This window comes from Colius striatus, chromosome 1 (assembly GCF_028858725.1).
Source record: "Colius striatus isolate bColStr4 chromosome 1, bColStr4.1.hap1, whole genome shotgun sequence".
Taxonomy (NCBI): Eukaryota; Metazoa; Chordata; class Aves; order Coliiformes; family Coliidae; genus Colius; species Colius striatus.
This window is the reverse complement of record NC_084759.1, coordinates 154,231,027-154,246,308: the sequence shown is the minus strand read 5'-3', so window position 1 is coordinate 154,246,308 and position 15,282 is coordinate 154,231,027. Positions and strand designations below refer to the sequence as shown.

At 39.2% G+C, this 15,282-nt stretch overlaps 1 protein-coding gene across 2 annotated transcripts in view; it reads right to left on the bottom strand.

The window, feature by feature from the left end:
* EP300 (E1A binding protein p300) overlaps positions 1-15,282 on the bottom strand; it is a 65,133-nt gene that overhangs the window by 15,710 nt on the left and 34,141 nt on the right. Inside the window, exons 10-21 of one of the 2 annotated variants that reach the window (XM_062013011.1) lie at positions 14,789-14,963; positions 12,652-12,729; positions 11,724-11,833; positions 11,083-11,241; positions 9,557-9,997; positions 8,895-9,083; positions 7,804-7,960; positions 7,124-7,242; positions 5,586-5,825; positions 4,996-5,084; positions 2,482-2,562; positions 77-133 (exon numbers count right to left, since the gene is read on the bottom strand). In XM_062013011.1, coding sequence (XP_061868995.1) covers positions 77-133; positions 2,482-2,562; positions 4,996-5,084; positions 5,586-5,825; positions 7,124-7,242; positions 7,804-7,960; positions 8,895-9,083; positions 9,557-9,997; positions 11,083-11,241; positions 11,724-11,833; positions 12,652-12,729; positions 14,789-14,963 — 1,895 coding nt within the window. The remainder of the gene's footprint in view (positions 1-76; positions 134-2,481; positions 2,563-4,995; positions 5,085-5,585; positions 5,826-7,123; positions 7,243-7,803; positions 7,961-8,894; positions 9,084-9,556; positions 9,998-11,082; positions 11,242-11,723; positions 11,834-12,651; positions 12,730-14,788; positions 14,964-15,282) is intronic. The other variant, XM_062013018.1, reaches the window with a different exon arrangement.

Genomic DNA, 15,282 nt, shown 5'->3' with positions numbered 1-15,282 from the left:
GATGGTGAATGAATGACATGTCTTTTACAAAGCATTTATAATGAAATGAGGATCAAAGTGTGACAGCACTACTTACAGTTCAGGGTCCAGTGTATCGTTTTTCCTTTTTGAAAACTGCTCTTTGTTTATTGTGCTACGGAGAAACAGGCAATAAAAACTCAGTTTTAAACACAAGACAACATACATTCATGCCATACCATACATATCAACACACCAAGACAAAACTTGCAGGCAGATTTTTCTAAACACTCAATGGTACTACAAGGAAAGGAGCTGTATTTTACCAAGTGACAAACAACTATCACACATGCCATCTTTGATTCTACCTGGGAAAAACATTCTTTTCTATGGGATAACAGCTTGTAGAGAATCACATTGCTCCCTTACTCAGTTTTACTACACAATAAATGGTAAAACTTGCTGAGATTCAAGTTTTGGGCTAGTCTAATCATCAGTATTTCATAGTGAAATGGCTATTTGATATGTCTCCGATATTCTGAAGGCAGAGAATTCCAATTATCTTTGATTACTGACAAAGGTATTTCAGATTCTCCTAGCCCTCCTCCTAGATTACCTTCAGAGGATAAATTTCAGCTTCCGAACCCTGCAATCCAAGCCCAGACACTTCCCTACACTACTTTTACCTTCCCTACAGAATTTCAAGGACAGAAATTCCATCTTTTTTTCCACAGTGAGGTCCCAGGTATCTTCTAGGCTGATCTGGTTCAGAATAGTCCAGAACCACCATAAAATAATACCCAGATCTGAGAATTTACTCCAAAGAGGGTGCTTATATGTGAGACAATCAGTACATGCCTCTCTACCTCAAGTTATTGTTTTAATATGCTGAGTTGAACTAAATAGGACCTGACATATATATTCCTAATATATTTTTGCTTTTGTTCATTTTAAGTACAGGTTGTGGGAAGAGGAGAGCTGTGCTTTAGCAAAACAAGCTCCTAAGAAAAAGCCTGTAAGCAGGTGAGAAAACACTCAGAAGAGTACTTGCTCTTCATGGGCAGCCTATAGCCTCCATTTTCACTACACAGCAACCAAGATTTTAAAACCAGCTACGAAAAATAGTATCAGGAGCTGGAAGTACATTATTCCCACTGCATGTGTTCAAAGAGGTTTAGATTTTTTTTATTAGTGAAAAAACAAATAAAATGGTATCCAGCATCTGTGTTCCCAAATCTAGTGTAAGATCAGAAGCACTCTACGCTGTCTTCTACCCTAACCTAAAGGTTTGTGGCAGACCATTCCAACATAGGAGAAAGATTGTACTCTCTTCAGCAGCTAAACAAATATTTAAATACAACATGAATATATTTAATGTTTGTTTACATAGATATTTACATGTATATAGGTACTTGCTTCTCTCATAAGCAAGTACTTCAGATCTCACATATCATTAAAAACACAGAACAAGACTGATTAAATGTTAGGTCTTCACTTCTGCTAGAATAGTAATCCATACTATCCAGAGACATGGTCTAATGTACTGACCAGTATATTAACATTATTTCTTCCTTTTTCTCTCCTGAAAGGCACAGGTACTCTTAGGTCTTCCCAAGCCCCAGTGGATTCTTTCACTATTGTTCTGGATACTTACACTGGCACAACTAGGATTTGGTATCACATCACCGAAGACAACTTGTAGAATCAGTGTTAACTCAGTTTGGCCCCTTACCAGCTCCAACAACTCTCCTCCTGGCTTCAAGCTTTCCTAAATTCCTCACCTATGTCTATCTGCAGTGTTCCTGCAACATCCTCCCTCAAAGAGCTTTCTTCAACACCTCAACGAGTAACTGCTTGGCACACACTTGTCCAAGAAGGGTTTCCTTATTTTCCCAATACTCTGTTTCAAGATTTTTTGAGGGAGGGAGGTGAGAGTATGATACAGCAGAACGAAAGATTGTCTCAATAGTTTACCACCGGCATGGAAAAGACAACCAAATCCATGCCTAGTCTTTCACTGACATCTCAACAACTGCTGTACTTCTCATAAGCAGATGGCACTCCAATCATAAAACATTTGTATGGCAAAAGCAGGTTTCATTTGGTTGAAAAACAATCTCAAGTTGAATACAAGTTTAACGGCACAGAACAGAATGGTACGTGTGACTACTTCAAGCTTATGTCTACCACCTACCTGCCTGTAGGTATGGTTATTTTTCTGCAGTAGACTACTTTATTTTTTTTTAATCCAGAAAGAAGTGATTCTTTTCTTTCCTTTCTTATTGGAATAGCTGCAATTTTTAGCACTAGGTGTTTATTTTTCACTACAGCTCATTCAGCCCAGATTTGAACGAAAAGTCAACTGCACAAGTCCAGGCTTTTTTTGAAGAACACCTGGTCCACCTTCTACTAGCCTCCAAATGACGAGGATTACCTAAAACTAAACTCCTTCCCTTTGAGAAAGCCCTAGAGATCACCATACAGCTTACAAACGCACAGCACAAGCAAACACAAATAACTCACGTTTGAGGTTGTGATGGGTCATCTCCCAGAGAAACGCTCTCCCCTTGGATTTCGTTGAAGCACTTCTCACAGAAATGATACCTGTCAGCAAGAAGGCCATATTTGGGTGAACTGCTCCGTCCACACAACACAGCCCAAGTCAAGCAACGGAGCCACCAATCACAGCAGGCCAAGGAAGGGACAGGAGCAGAGAGCAGGTCATCAACGGCGACAAGGATATTCAATGATGCAGATTTATGGGCCCCACATTGTGTTTGGTTGGTTTGGGGTTTTTTTTGGTTTGGTTTTTTTTTTGGTTTGTTTTTTTTGCGCAATCAAAGCCAAGCGCAGACAAAGACAAGCATGAAGGAGAAATAAAAAAATAACATACACACAAACAAACAAAGAAATGGGGGTTTGCAGGACAAAAACAAAAACATAGAAGCAAGACAAGACAACACAGAGCAGAAAGCCAAGGCAAAGCACAGATTAGCATTAAGTCTCTCAAATGGGTTCACAAGCAGCAAACGATTAAAGCAAATTAAACAAGAGTATTTTGTTTTAGCATACCCATAGCCTTTTCATTTTAATAATCCATGCCATGTACAGCAAAGAATTAAAATGAGAAAGGAGAAAGAGCAGAAGGAGGAAAGAACTGCTACTCTGACTTGTACATCAGCACAGCTGTTCTGCTGGCAGGGGGGTCTGCAGGAGATGAATGGAAGAGGGACAGTCTTCCATCTTAAATGTATAAATTCTGAAAGGCCACATGATTCTCTCCCAGTTAAAAGGGAAAACTAAACATAGAAGCTTCAAAAGTAACAAAATCTATCCTAAAAATCTTACAGATATTAATTGTAGAACTGTTAATCTATATGTCAACTTAATATCTAACATTACACACATAATGTTCTGCATTAATGGGATTCTGCTAGAGCCCAGTTAGAGTGTAGAACAGTCCAGACATCAATACAGCAAGCTTTACATTACACTTCATTTATATTGTAATAAAATAGTAATTCAAGATTCTATTCCAGTCTTTAAAAATCTTTTAAAATAGCTTCCTCGCCATTACTAAGGCATGTTAATTGAGTGCACAAGACAACAACAACAAAAAATTCTAACAAGTTTATAATAAAGCCACATAAACACTATAGCAGTTGTCAGGCTAGAAAGACGGCTCTCAACTCCTTCTCCCAGTTGTCACCCAAGACTACAGACAACAGTACTTCTGGAACTGCACATTTCAGTCTATACATATATATGCATATATGGATATCACGTAACTTACAAGTCATATATATGCATCTGCTATAGTGCAAACATTCCCTTATAATATTTGAAAACATGAGAAGCATGTCTGACTTCTGAGTAATACAGTCTTCTGGTCCATTTAGTGCTTGCCCATGGATAAAAGTAAACAGAAGATACCGACATGATACAAAAAGCTTTACACCATGTAAGTCTAACATTACAATAGTTATTATGGGATACTAGAAGCTTATTTTCTACTTCTTCACTCTTAAAAAACCTCATTTACTGCTAGAAACCTAAGAAAGTGAAGATACTCGTGCAGCTCTTTTGTTGCTTTCACCTGACCAGGTGCTTAAGGAAACTAGAATTCCTGCAAATTCTTCTTGGCTTTCAGATAAAAAGCCTTAGTGTTTTTGTTGTTCTGGGTTTTTTGTTTAAGGTGTTGGAAAGAATGAAGAGCAGGAACTAAATTGGTGGAGGTGAGTGAGAGTCTGGCAGAAATCAGTCCTTGGCTCTAACAGGTGCATTCTGGTGGCAGCCCAGGGAATATGGGAGTGTTAAAGAATGTATTTCTTAGCCAGCTGGGGGGAAGCAGGGAAGGAAGGAGCAAAGAGATGCCTAGCAAGAATCCTTCTTTCAGAAGTCATATACATTTAAATCCTTTAATAGACCTCAAGTAAAAAAACCCCACAACATTATTCAAAAGAGCTGTACAAGTGACAGCACTTTATAGAACTGCTGACAGCTACTGCAAGATAATTCCCTTAAGGAATCTTTGGGAGAGACAAGCAGCATCAATCTACTGAAGACATGAATGCACAAATCTTCACTGGAAATTTTGTATCACAAAAATCAAGTTTGCTCTACAGTGTTAACATCATGGGAAAGTATAGTATGTATTGTAAGCATTAATATACTTGCTGCATAGTTTAGTCAATGTTCTGCATGAAAAATAGTGCTGCACAGTAGGAAGCAAACACAACAGATTTGTATATGTGATTTGTAGATAACTGAATATTTAATTAACTGCAGGATGAAATTTAGTAAAAACATCACATTTCATCAAACAAAAGAGGAAAAGCAAAGGCTGCAGTGAACTTCTGCAGAAAGAAATAATTAATACACATGGTAAACTATTCAAGGGCACTTCCAGCAATTTTTTTTTTCCTTAAAACACAAAGGTGTACACAGATAAAGAGGGTGTATGTGTAAATACATGCATGGCTTTAACACATTGATTGCAGCATGCACAAAGTCACACCAAGTGGGTTTTTTTCTTACCTGTTCTGGTAACTGTAGTAAGTGGCATCTCGAGGGATTGTGCATAGCTGTTTGCCATAGCAGCACAGAGTCTGTGGCGAGAACTCCAACTGCAAAGAGGAATAGGTTGGTTTAGTACTCTTATGTGTCTTCACTTGCTCTCCATGGAAAGCAAGTGTCATCCAGACAGTGATCATTTTCCACCTTATTCTGTGCACAGATCTCTCAGTACAGCAAGTGTATGAAGTGCTACTCAAAAAAACCCTTTCAGTATGTTATTTGTAAGTTAGTTCCTCTCCAAAGACCGAAAGCATTATCGAAACAAAACAATGGAACTAGGTCATCTCAATACATTGTGAAATAGAGAGCACTTCTGCTGCAACAAAAACATCTGTTTAATTTACAAAAGAAATACACAAATAGATGACTTAAGCACTAGAGAGAAGGAGAAGATACATAAAAACCTCAAAATCAGATTACTCTGGATAGCTAGATTTGGTAAACTTTCAACACTTTTGACACGCTGGAAGCGCTAACAAGTGCAATTGCCCTATTCTTCCCCCTTCAATACCAGGAAGTAAGCAGCAGAATAAAACCACTTCTTTCCTTACCTTTCTTCCACAGCAATAACCAAGGCTCTGCATAACTGGGTCAATTTCTTGCTCAAACACCTCTGCCAGTTTGGAACAGTACTTGTATACCCGGGATGTTTTGCGGTTATACAGCCAGGCGTTATTGAACATGAGCCAGATGTCATCAACATATTGCCACGGTTCCTGATACTGTCCCGTGTCTAACTTCCTCTTGATAGTAGAAAGGTCCATGGGGTTTTTCACTATGTCAAAATAATCCTGCAATAATGCACAGTGTATCAAAACACTACTACAGAACTCTGCTGTGATGTAACAGAGTGCACACTCTCAGCATATAAATTGTTCTGTGGTACATCAAGAAAAACAGGTTCCTCCCCAACCTGGCTGCCAAACTGCTTGTGACACTCAATGAAATCTCTAAGTAACACCATATCACTCCCCAGTGCCTTCTTTTCATGATTCCTTTACTTTGGAGGCTCTATTGCTCTTCCACTCCTGATGAAGTAAAGCCATTCTAATTTTAGTCAGCAAAACAAGTATTATAAAAAGTAGGAAATGGCAATGTTTCTACAGTCACTGTAATCTGAGGATATACACAAAAGCATTAGTAGAAAGTGACTGTTTTTAGTGGACCAGACAAACAATAAACAAAAAGGTACTTTATTAGATAATAAAAGATATCATGTCTCCTCTGAAGAATGCCTTTTTCCAACTACCCCCCTCCCCAAACTCAGTTATGGGACCACTTCTCCTATCAAAGTCCTCAGAATGTGACAGTCAAGAGCTTGTTAAAGAATATTGGTAATATTTATGCCTATTTATAGGCATAGCAGGCCTTGAATTTTTGCACTATCAATCCTAAAAATAAACTGCACAAAAAACCTTTCAGGCAAAAAATGTTTCCCAAAGCACGTAAGTAGGACTTCCGTGTATATGTATTTGTGTATGCATAGTAAGCTTGTCTGGCCACTCCAGAGTGTTTAAGACAGATTCTAAAAGTAAAGTAATGGCTTCTCAAGACAATTCTAAAACAAGTAGAAAATTTAACTTAAGTAAAACCTGTACCTGAAATAATCTCTTCCTTGCTCATAACAGATTAATAACCATTCATTGATTTTACTTTTTTTTTTTTTTTTAAAGTGGGTTTGATCTGCTTAATTTCCCACAAAATAAGACAAGTTTTATATATGATGACAAACACCTATGGAATCCAGCAATAAAAGCACCAGAACATTAAGAAACATCCATAAAATGCCCACACAGCACAGGGGATCTGTTGGTAATCACTTCAATATATGATACTTACCAGTATTATAAAATTCTAATCAAATTTCAACTTCATATATCAATTATTCTTTATCAAAAGGAACACAACAAAACTTTGGGAAAAATTTGCTTTTCTAAGTCAGATATTGTAGGTTGCACCAAGCTAAACATCTTCAGATGCATCAACATAAAAGTAACAAGACAAATTTAGCAGTTCTCAAACAGGTCTGTCATAATATAGTAAGTTTTAATTAAAAAGCCAGGGAAGTATCTTGCTAAAAAACACTCACAGGAATTCCCAGTAGTTGGGGATCCACAGGCTGTCGAAATGGCAGAGACTCTGGATCCTGACGGTAAAGTGCCTCCAGTGTTGGCATAAGCGCCTGCCGCAGCTCTTCTGGCTTGAAAACTTTGAAAACAAATCAATGTTAGAAAGATGGCAGAAACAGCTGTAAGGAAAGAACCTGCTGGAAAATGTGAGGTCTGTGGAAAAAAAGACCACAGACAATGGGTTTAAGGTATTTAGCGTGGCTTGTTTATCCTTTGCAACATTTGAGTTCTGAGCGGGATATGAAAATGATCACACAGACACGAGGTGATGGCCAAAATAAAGAGAATCTCAGGCTTGTCATAGGAAGACACTGCTACATTTAATAGAGCTGGTTTACATTCCAGACATTGCCCCTCAATGCAGTCTCAAGAAAAAACTTGTCTAGAAAATCTTTAACTGAAAAACATTGAAAATCTCTGTTTTATTGACGATTTTACTAAGGCTTAATGGCTAATACTAAAGCCTTAAAGAACCTGCCCAAAGCCAATTACAAGCACACATATTATTAGGTATTTTTGTCCAAAAGCCACAAAGAACAATCCATATAAGCCTACTGAGTACCAACGAAGGAAGTTTACGGTTTTTTTCCCCCTCCCGAAGATTTCAGTAAATTTTAATCGAAACAATGTTCCTGCTTACTTTTTTTCTTACACTGCCCAGCTGCGGGAGAAGACTGAGTAGCTGGAGTAGCAGGTCTTTCTTCTCCCTCTGGTACTTCAGTCTTTACTTCTGGTTTCTTCTCCTCTTGTTCCATTGGTTCTGGTTTACATTCCTCCACAACTGGTTGCACTTTAACCTGTAAAGTAGTTTGGAGTCTATCACTTAAGTCTCCTGTAAAACCATCTTCCATGTTTCTGTCCTTTAAATCTCTCTGCCATCCTGCTTGCCACTATTCCCTAGGATTAAGGCTATCTACTCTACAGTCAAAACTTGCCTAAAATTTGAGCAGAAGTGCTAGAATGCATCTTTGAACACTGTAGCAGTAGCAAATGAGAGCTGCTAAGCAATTCTGAGTTGCAAGCAGAGAACACAGGTACTCACCCAGCTCTTCAGGCAGGTCTGACAGTCTCTGGTATGCTGGGGCTGCCAAGATGACACTGCTGGCAGCCACACCCCTAAGCTCTGCTCAGTGATGAGCCGTCAGAGGCCACTAAAGCAACCCATCACATACATATACCATCATTTAGGTTGGAAAAAACCTTTAAGATAGAGTCCAACCGTAAACTTAACACTGCCAAGGTCACCACTAAACTATATCCATGTCATATCTACACTTCAACGCTTCCCTGGGCAGTCTCTTCCACTGCTTGATAACCCTCTCAGTGAAGAAATTTTTTCTAGCCTCCAATCTAAATCTCCTCTGGTGTAACTTGAGGCTGGTATTGCTCACCCTGATATCTTCTATTCTAATATTTAACAGCTGCCAATAATACCTGAAGGACTGATCTGAGTACCCTCTTAGACTGGCATTTACCAAAAAGCCTCACAGCTGCAACCACATTATCACAGTCCTTCTTCTGCCACTGATTCTACCACCATTTCACCATAAAAAAAAAAAAGAGAGAACCCTCTTTAGGAAAAAGTAGAGGAAGACAACAATCATAACAGCAGTAGCAAGTAGCAGTTACAGCTCTCATTGAGCTCTGTAGGGAATGGCTTGCATGGAGACAGAAAGCATCTAGTTGTACTAGATAAAGACATTTCACCCAATAAGTGGCAAATAATCTCACCTCAGTTTTCTCATCACTTTGCACCTCTGTTTGTTCTGGTTCTCCTTCATCTGTTTTACTCTCCATTTTTACTTCCTGCAAAGGTGGCTGCTGCTGCTCTGGAACAGTCTGCTGAGAGTTCACCTCTGTGCTGCTGGTGGATGGGGGGTTGGATACCTGCCCATCAATGCTTACAGCTGGCTGTGAAAGCTGAGGGGACAAAACACAGTACAAGCAGGCTTCTAATGAGCTTTCTTTTTCTTTCTCTAATCTACCTTATAGTTATGCTACATTTCCATCAAATTTAAGTGTACTCTGGTCTTTCTATTCGCTTCACGTGAAGAACATACTGCTGTACAACTTCAATTACAGAAAAAAAATGCAACAGAGACATGCACTGGAAGGCCTAACATGCAGAAAATTACATGCTGTGTCCCTGTTGTACACCACCACTATACACTAGAGTTCTGAAAAGTACTCCCTCTCTGGAAAAAACATATGATCTACAGACTTGTTTTGATGCAACAAAAAGGTTGCTTCCCAAGTGCAAAAAGACCTGTTTTGATAGCATGCCAGGAGCTACCTGCATTATCAGACTCACACAAAACTGAAAGACCAACTGAAGGTTAAACTTTACATTGAAATACTTCCAGGGAAAAGCACAATTTAAAGTATTTCCTTACAGGTGTTGTGGGGTGCTGAGGCTGCAGCGGTGCTGTTGGTGTGGGAACAGATGCAGTTGTGCTCTGCTGTGACAAAGGTTGCTGCTGTTGCTCTGCAGAAGGGGTAACTGGAACTGGAGGCTGGACCTGTGGAGGCAGCTGCGCCTGTGGAGGTGTTGGAGTCTGCCTTTGAGGGGGGTGCATAGTTTGTGACTGTGGTCCAGGTGGCATTGCCTGAGGAGTAGGTGTGGGGGCTGCAGAGGCTGCAGCTGCTGCCTGCTGTTGCTGTGATCCCAAGCCTGGGGGCGTGTGGTGAGGTGTTGGGGTTCGGCTAGGTACTGGAGAAGGAGAATTTCGGTGCATGGGAGGCTGTGGGAGAGGTGGGCAGTGAATATGGCTCCCTTGAGAACCTGGAGCCATTGCAGGCGAATTCACAGGACAGGAAGCGCTGGTCATTTGTGCCTGTGGGAAAACAAGTACACATTTGCAATGACTTGAAACAGAGAAAAGAGAAATGCTGTCAAATGTCTGCTTTCCCACAGTTACTGACAATACTTTTCTTTTTTGAAGTCTCAAACTATCTGTTTTTAGAAAACTATTTCAAAAGGAAAAATGGTCTATTTGATTGATTTTGCTCTGCACAAACATAAAGTTCTTTCATAATTTTTTCAGCTCTAAAAGAGAAGTTTAAATACAATAACTTATACTTGTTGATATTTTAAAGAATGGCACAGCTACACTCCTAGCTGACAAAACTGTTTTTTTTCCCCCCATAAAACTGCAGATTTGTACATCCTGAATACAGGAAAATGCACCACAATGAAGAAAAATCACATTCAAATGCACTTAGTGTGCCCATGCCCCCACCCCAATACCAGAAATGGAATTTATCAACAGAATTAAGTACAGCTGTAACTGTACCATTACAAGACTACCAAAAAAAGAGTATTGATCAAGGAAAAAAACCTGTCACTCCACAACCATCTATCGTGCCTGCAAACTAGGAAGCAGCATCAATGAGAAGCAAACTGACATTCCCTACTCCTTCCTGGCCTGAAAGGTTCTGGCTGAAAAGGGAGAGGGGTTAAGGGCAGAAACTGCTAGACTGTAAATTTAAAACTTTAGTAGTGATAACCCTCCTATCCCCTAAAAGCCAGTAGCACACATTGGTCCTAGATAGATAGACATGCCTTTTTATGATATTCACCATCTCTTAATTTTTCAGGCTCCGATGCTCCGATGTTCAGCAAGAAATTCTTAACTATGGCATGCTGAGTAACAATTCATTCTTTGCTCCATAAAAACAAACTCAGAATTCCTCTGTCACACTTAAACTTAAGCCTAAGAACAAGCCAACCATGTTCCCATCCTTGCCATTTCCAGTGCTACATCAGTAGAACACAGAGTCTCAATAAATGAATTCAGTTGACTAAAAATTCAAAAGCATCTTGAGAAAACACATTGTTCTCCATTAATACAAACTGAACAATGAAACTGCTGTGTGACAGAGCCCACCGATGTATCGCTTTCAGAAATCAGAAACATACTTGAGAAACTGGTGTCTGATTGCCAGGCTGACTCATAGGCATGCTTGCTGGGTTCATTCCTGGTGCAGAAGCAGGAAACTGGGTCTGTTGTAGAAATTGATTCTGACCAGAAGGCTGGCCAACTCCTGGTTGCTGCATACGTGAAGGAAATCCCATCTGCTGGAAAATACAGGAACTCTTCTCATTCAATGAGCATACATCTCCATAACATCTTATATAAAAAAACTCAACACGTATCATGCTGCGGAAATTGACGTTTGTTGACTATCTGTAGGATATAATACAGGGAATCTGCTTATAGCTCCTCTCAAAGATAGAAATTATGACAACTTCCCTTGTAAGCTATGGAAAAAGATATTTATTTCAGATTGAGACTGTGAATTCACATTTACTTTTGTTCCTTGTTTTAGGATGCAAAAACACAGAAACCACTTAATTTTTAGACAATCTGTAGAACCAAGATCTAAAGGCTTGCTGAGGCCAGATAAACCTTTCAGTGCAGATGCAAAAGGAAGAATCAAACAGTCAAGAGAATGAAGAAATATTGCTCGATTTTGAAAAAGTCTTTATGTATTTGAAGGCAACCAGAGCTAAGAGAAGTGGGGCTGGGAGTCCAGTCCCAGGAGGAAAGGCACACTGACCTGGTTCATGGCCCCAGCCTGGCTTAGCTGTCCAGGGTGCTGAAGAGGAGGGGTTTGCCGGGGTCCCATCGGGGACAGCTGCATGTTCATCTGGCCAAACTGATTCATTCCTGTGCGTTTGGGCCAAAAAACACACTTATAAACAAAGGCCTAAATTCTCCTTTAGGCATCATTCAACATTTGGAAGAGAAAGCCTGTCAGTTTCTTCCTAATTTTGTTTTTCAGTAACAAGTTTTCAAGTGTGCTATACTATAAAGGAAGAATTTCCTTTTACCAACCAGTTACATAGAATAATTTTGAGGTGTCCAAGCTATCATACTCCTTCAGAATACAGACTAGTTTTTTTAACTCTGAAAGACTTGTTTCCACTAGCTATTCTCAACTTTCTGAAGTCTGAGAGCTATCCAGAAATGCCACATCTACTGCTGAAGATCAACTTCCTAAAGAAAGTTGCATTATCTTAACTACATATTAGAAATTCCCTTCTGGAATCCTAAACTGTATTTTCACTTCCTGAAGTACTTTGCATGGTGGGTACAATATGTCTTGAATTTATTGCAAAGGTTTTGCCTTCTCCTTCTGATCAACAACTCTCACTGTCTTCCCTTTGCCAACAACACAGCCTCACCTAAGCTATCTACGCTCACCATGTTTGACTGATTCCCACTGTTCTATGTTCATACAATCAAGAATTCCAAAAGAAACAAATTCTTTGTTTAACAACGCAAGCAGCTAATGTGCTGCTCTTAAGATTATGAAATGTTATTAAAGATATCTAGTTATGTAAGTATTACACAATATAGAAAGCTATTTCCTTAATCCAATGGGAAAACTGCAGGCAAAACACGGGCTATGACATTTCAGCAAGGGCAGTCCAACTCCAAGATTCCTTCAGAATCACAGTACTGAAGTTGCCTCAACTATTTACCTGGCTGTGCCTGCATGCGATTCATCATCTGGTTTGGCACATTGGCACGTATCAGGGTTGGGTCAGGAAGAGGACCATCTGGGAAAAAAAAAAAAGATACTAGAATAAGATTATGGCATTTAGAAGACCATCAGGCTTTTCTCTACCCAACATTTTAGTGAGAATTACATACTAACATCCATGTGTAGAAAAAAACAAACAAGGAGATACACAGTTCAGTAACTTTAAATACTCTCAAAGAGTCCTCAAAGTGTGAAGCAAATACAGAAACTTCCTTGAAAATATGAGCACATCCTATTGACAAATATCCTCTGATCTAGAGGATATTATTGAAGTACAACAAACTCAACAGTTCATGAACATTCCAGACCACAAGAACTTCTACAGACCACTTTCTGCTGTTACTGGACCTCTAGATTTGAAACACTATGGAAACCATATGGTTCAACAGTGTATTTATCAAAGCTCTTAAGTTTGAGGTCTACTGGAGTACATGATAAATAGTCAGAAGTGTCACATCCACTGCTGAAGATCACCTTTCTACAGAAGTCATAGCATCAACCTTTACAAATCTTTCTCAGATCTTGTTAAATCGTGTTCTGACTTCAAGCACAGAAAAGACCCAGAACTGAACCTACCAAGATACCATTCAAATTTAAACAGGAGAAAGAGAACTCAGATTAAGATTCTGCATCCTTCTGCAGTTTTAGGGAAAAAAAATGACACACAATCAAAAAAACCCCAAAACAAAACCAAAAAACCCAACAAATCACACCAGCAGAGTCTTTTGTCTCCTCAGCTAATTCAAATTTTGATCCTATCTTATCAGAGAACTTATTACAATGTCATTAACAACTAATCATGGGTTCCCATGAGGTGTCTTAAGAACTTATTCTTAACTGTGAAGTATCTAAGATCACGCAGGATTGAATGAAGAAACGCCTTTTCTTCGGAGAAGGAAGCTCTCATGAGATAGACAAGGATGGCATGATGTGTGCTCTAGAAAGTATGTTTGCAGAACTGTTGCACTTAGTTTTGAGAAAGACTCAAGTCTCCAGAGCTGTCAGTCCAGAATCACAGACAAAAAATTATTTAATGATAATTTTTAAAGCAGTTGTTTGCTCAAATGTTTAAAAACTATATCTTAGTAATCTTTTACAGTTAAATTACAGTAAGTGATCCAATTCTGTTAGAAAATTTACAATGTAAAATCCTTCGTTTTAAGTATTTTAACCAGAAATACAAGATTACAATGTCAGCAGATGCCTTTGTCCTCTTTTTAACTAAAAGTATAATCCACAATAACAGGTGTTATCTGTTTTTATCTGTTTTCCAAATGAAAAGATATTAGACGTCTGACAGCCTACAGCACCTCATTCCGTCCTAATGATGTAGAGACACATTATAGTCTTTAGCAGTATGACAACTTGGATCATTAATACCAAAGTCCATTTTATGCTAATACACAAATGCATGGTCAGCATGGAACTCAATAGTAATAATAATCTGTTTAGCACTAGGAAGGTCAATTCAAGTAACAGAACTACTGGGAAATACAAGACATCTGCATGAGACAAAGTGAAATCTGGTTTTCATTCCATGCTGGAAAGGTTGTTTGTCCAAAAAACCAAACGTGGCATAGAACAAGAACTATCTAAACTTTCAAAGGCATAAAGAACCAGCACTCCTATCATCACATTCTCTGTTTAGCAACAGGTAGCAATAAAGACAATAAATTTGAATGCTACACAACTAAACACTATGAAAGTACATTTGTCTTTTAGCAACTGAAGTTATAATCTTTAAACCATTTAATTCTAGAAGTGAAGTTAGACTGAACTTCTACAACATTAAGAATGCAATTCCAACTGTATTCTACTTTCAAAGTAAGCATAAACATTCACAGTGTTGCAATTTGTTCTGAAGATTAAATGCTTTTAGACAATCTATCACCATTAATTAACACATAAGCAAGGAAAAGACTTTCAAAGTATTTCTGAATAAAGATGAGAAAGTTCTGTTTCACTTTGAGAAAGCAAGTGTCTGTGAAACAACAAGGAAAAATGGTCACAAGGCTACCGAAATGACAGTACTGTATTCCCCTGCACCAAGCAGTCAGAAAACTAACTGTTCTTACTTGCAGACATCCCTGGCTGTGGCTGTCCCATGTTGGGGCCTTGATTCATGGGAGCCTGTGGCATGCCTGGAGCACTTGGGATCATGTTTTGCTTCTGCAGCCTGGTTCTCCGTTTCTCCTCCAACTCCTTCTGAATCTTATAGATCTTCTCCGCTAGCAAGTGATAGTACTCTCCCTGTTGGGGAGCAATACAGGTCAGTAAAGGAGATGACACTCACATGAGGTAAAGGTAACAGGTCCCACTGAACCAAGCTTGGAATAACAACAGCCTCCCACACACACATTTTGGCTTGGGTGGGGGCAGCTCTCCCTTTGTGGGGGTTGCTGTGCAGAGACAAGGGCAAAAAGGGGGACTGATGGCATACATTAGGTCAACATTGGAAGATTTTCTTCTCATGGCCAACACTTCTTTGGGAGAACCACATAACCTGACAAGCACCACCCTGACTCCTGGCACACCCAGGGCAAAAGTCTGTAAGCTGGCCAGGTCCTAC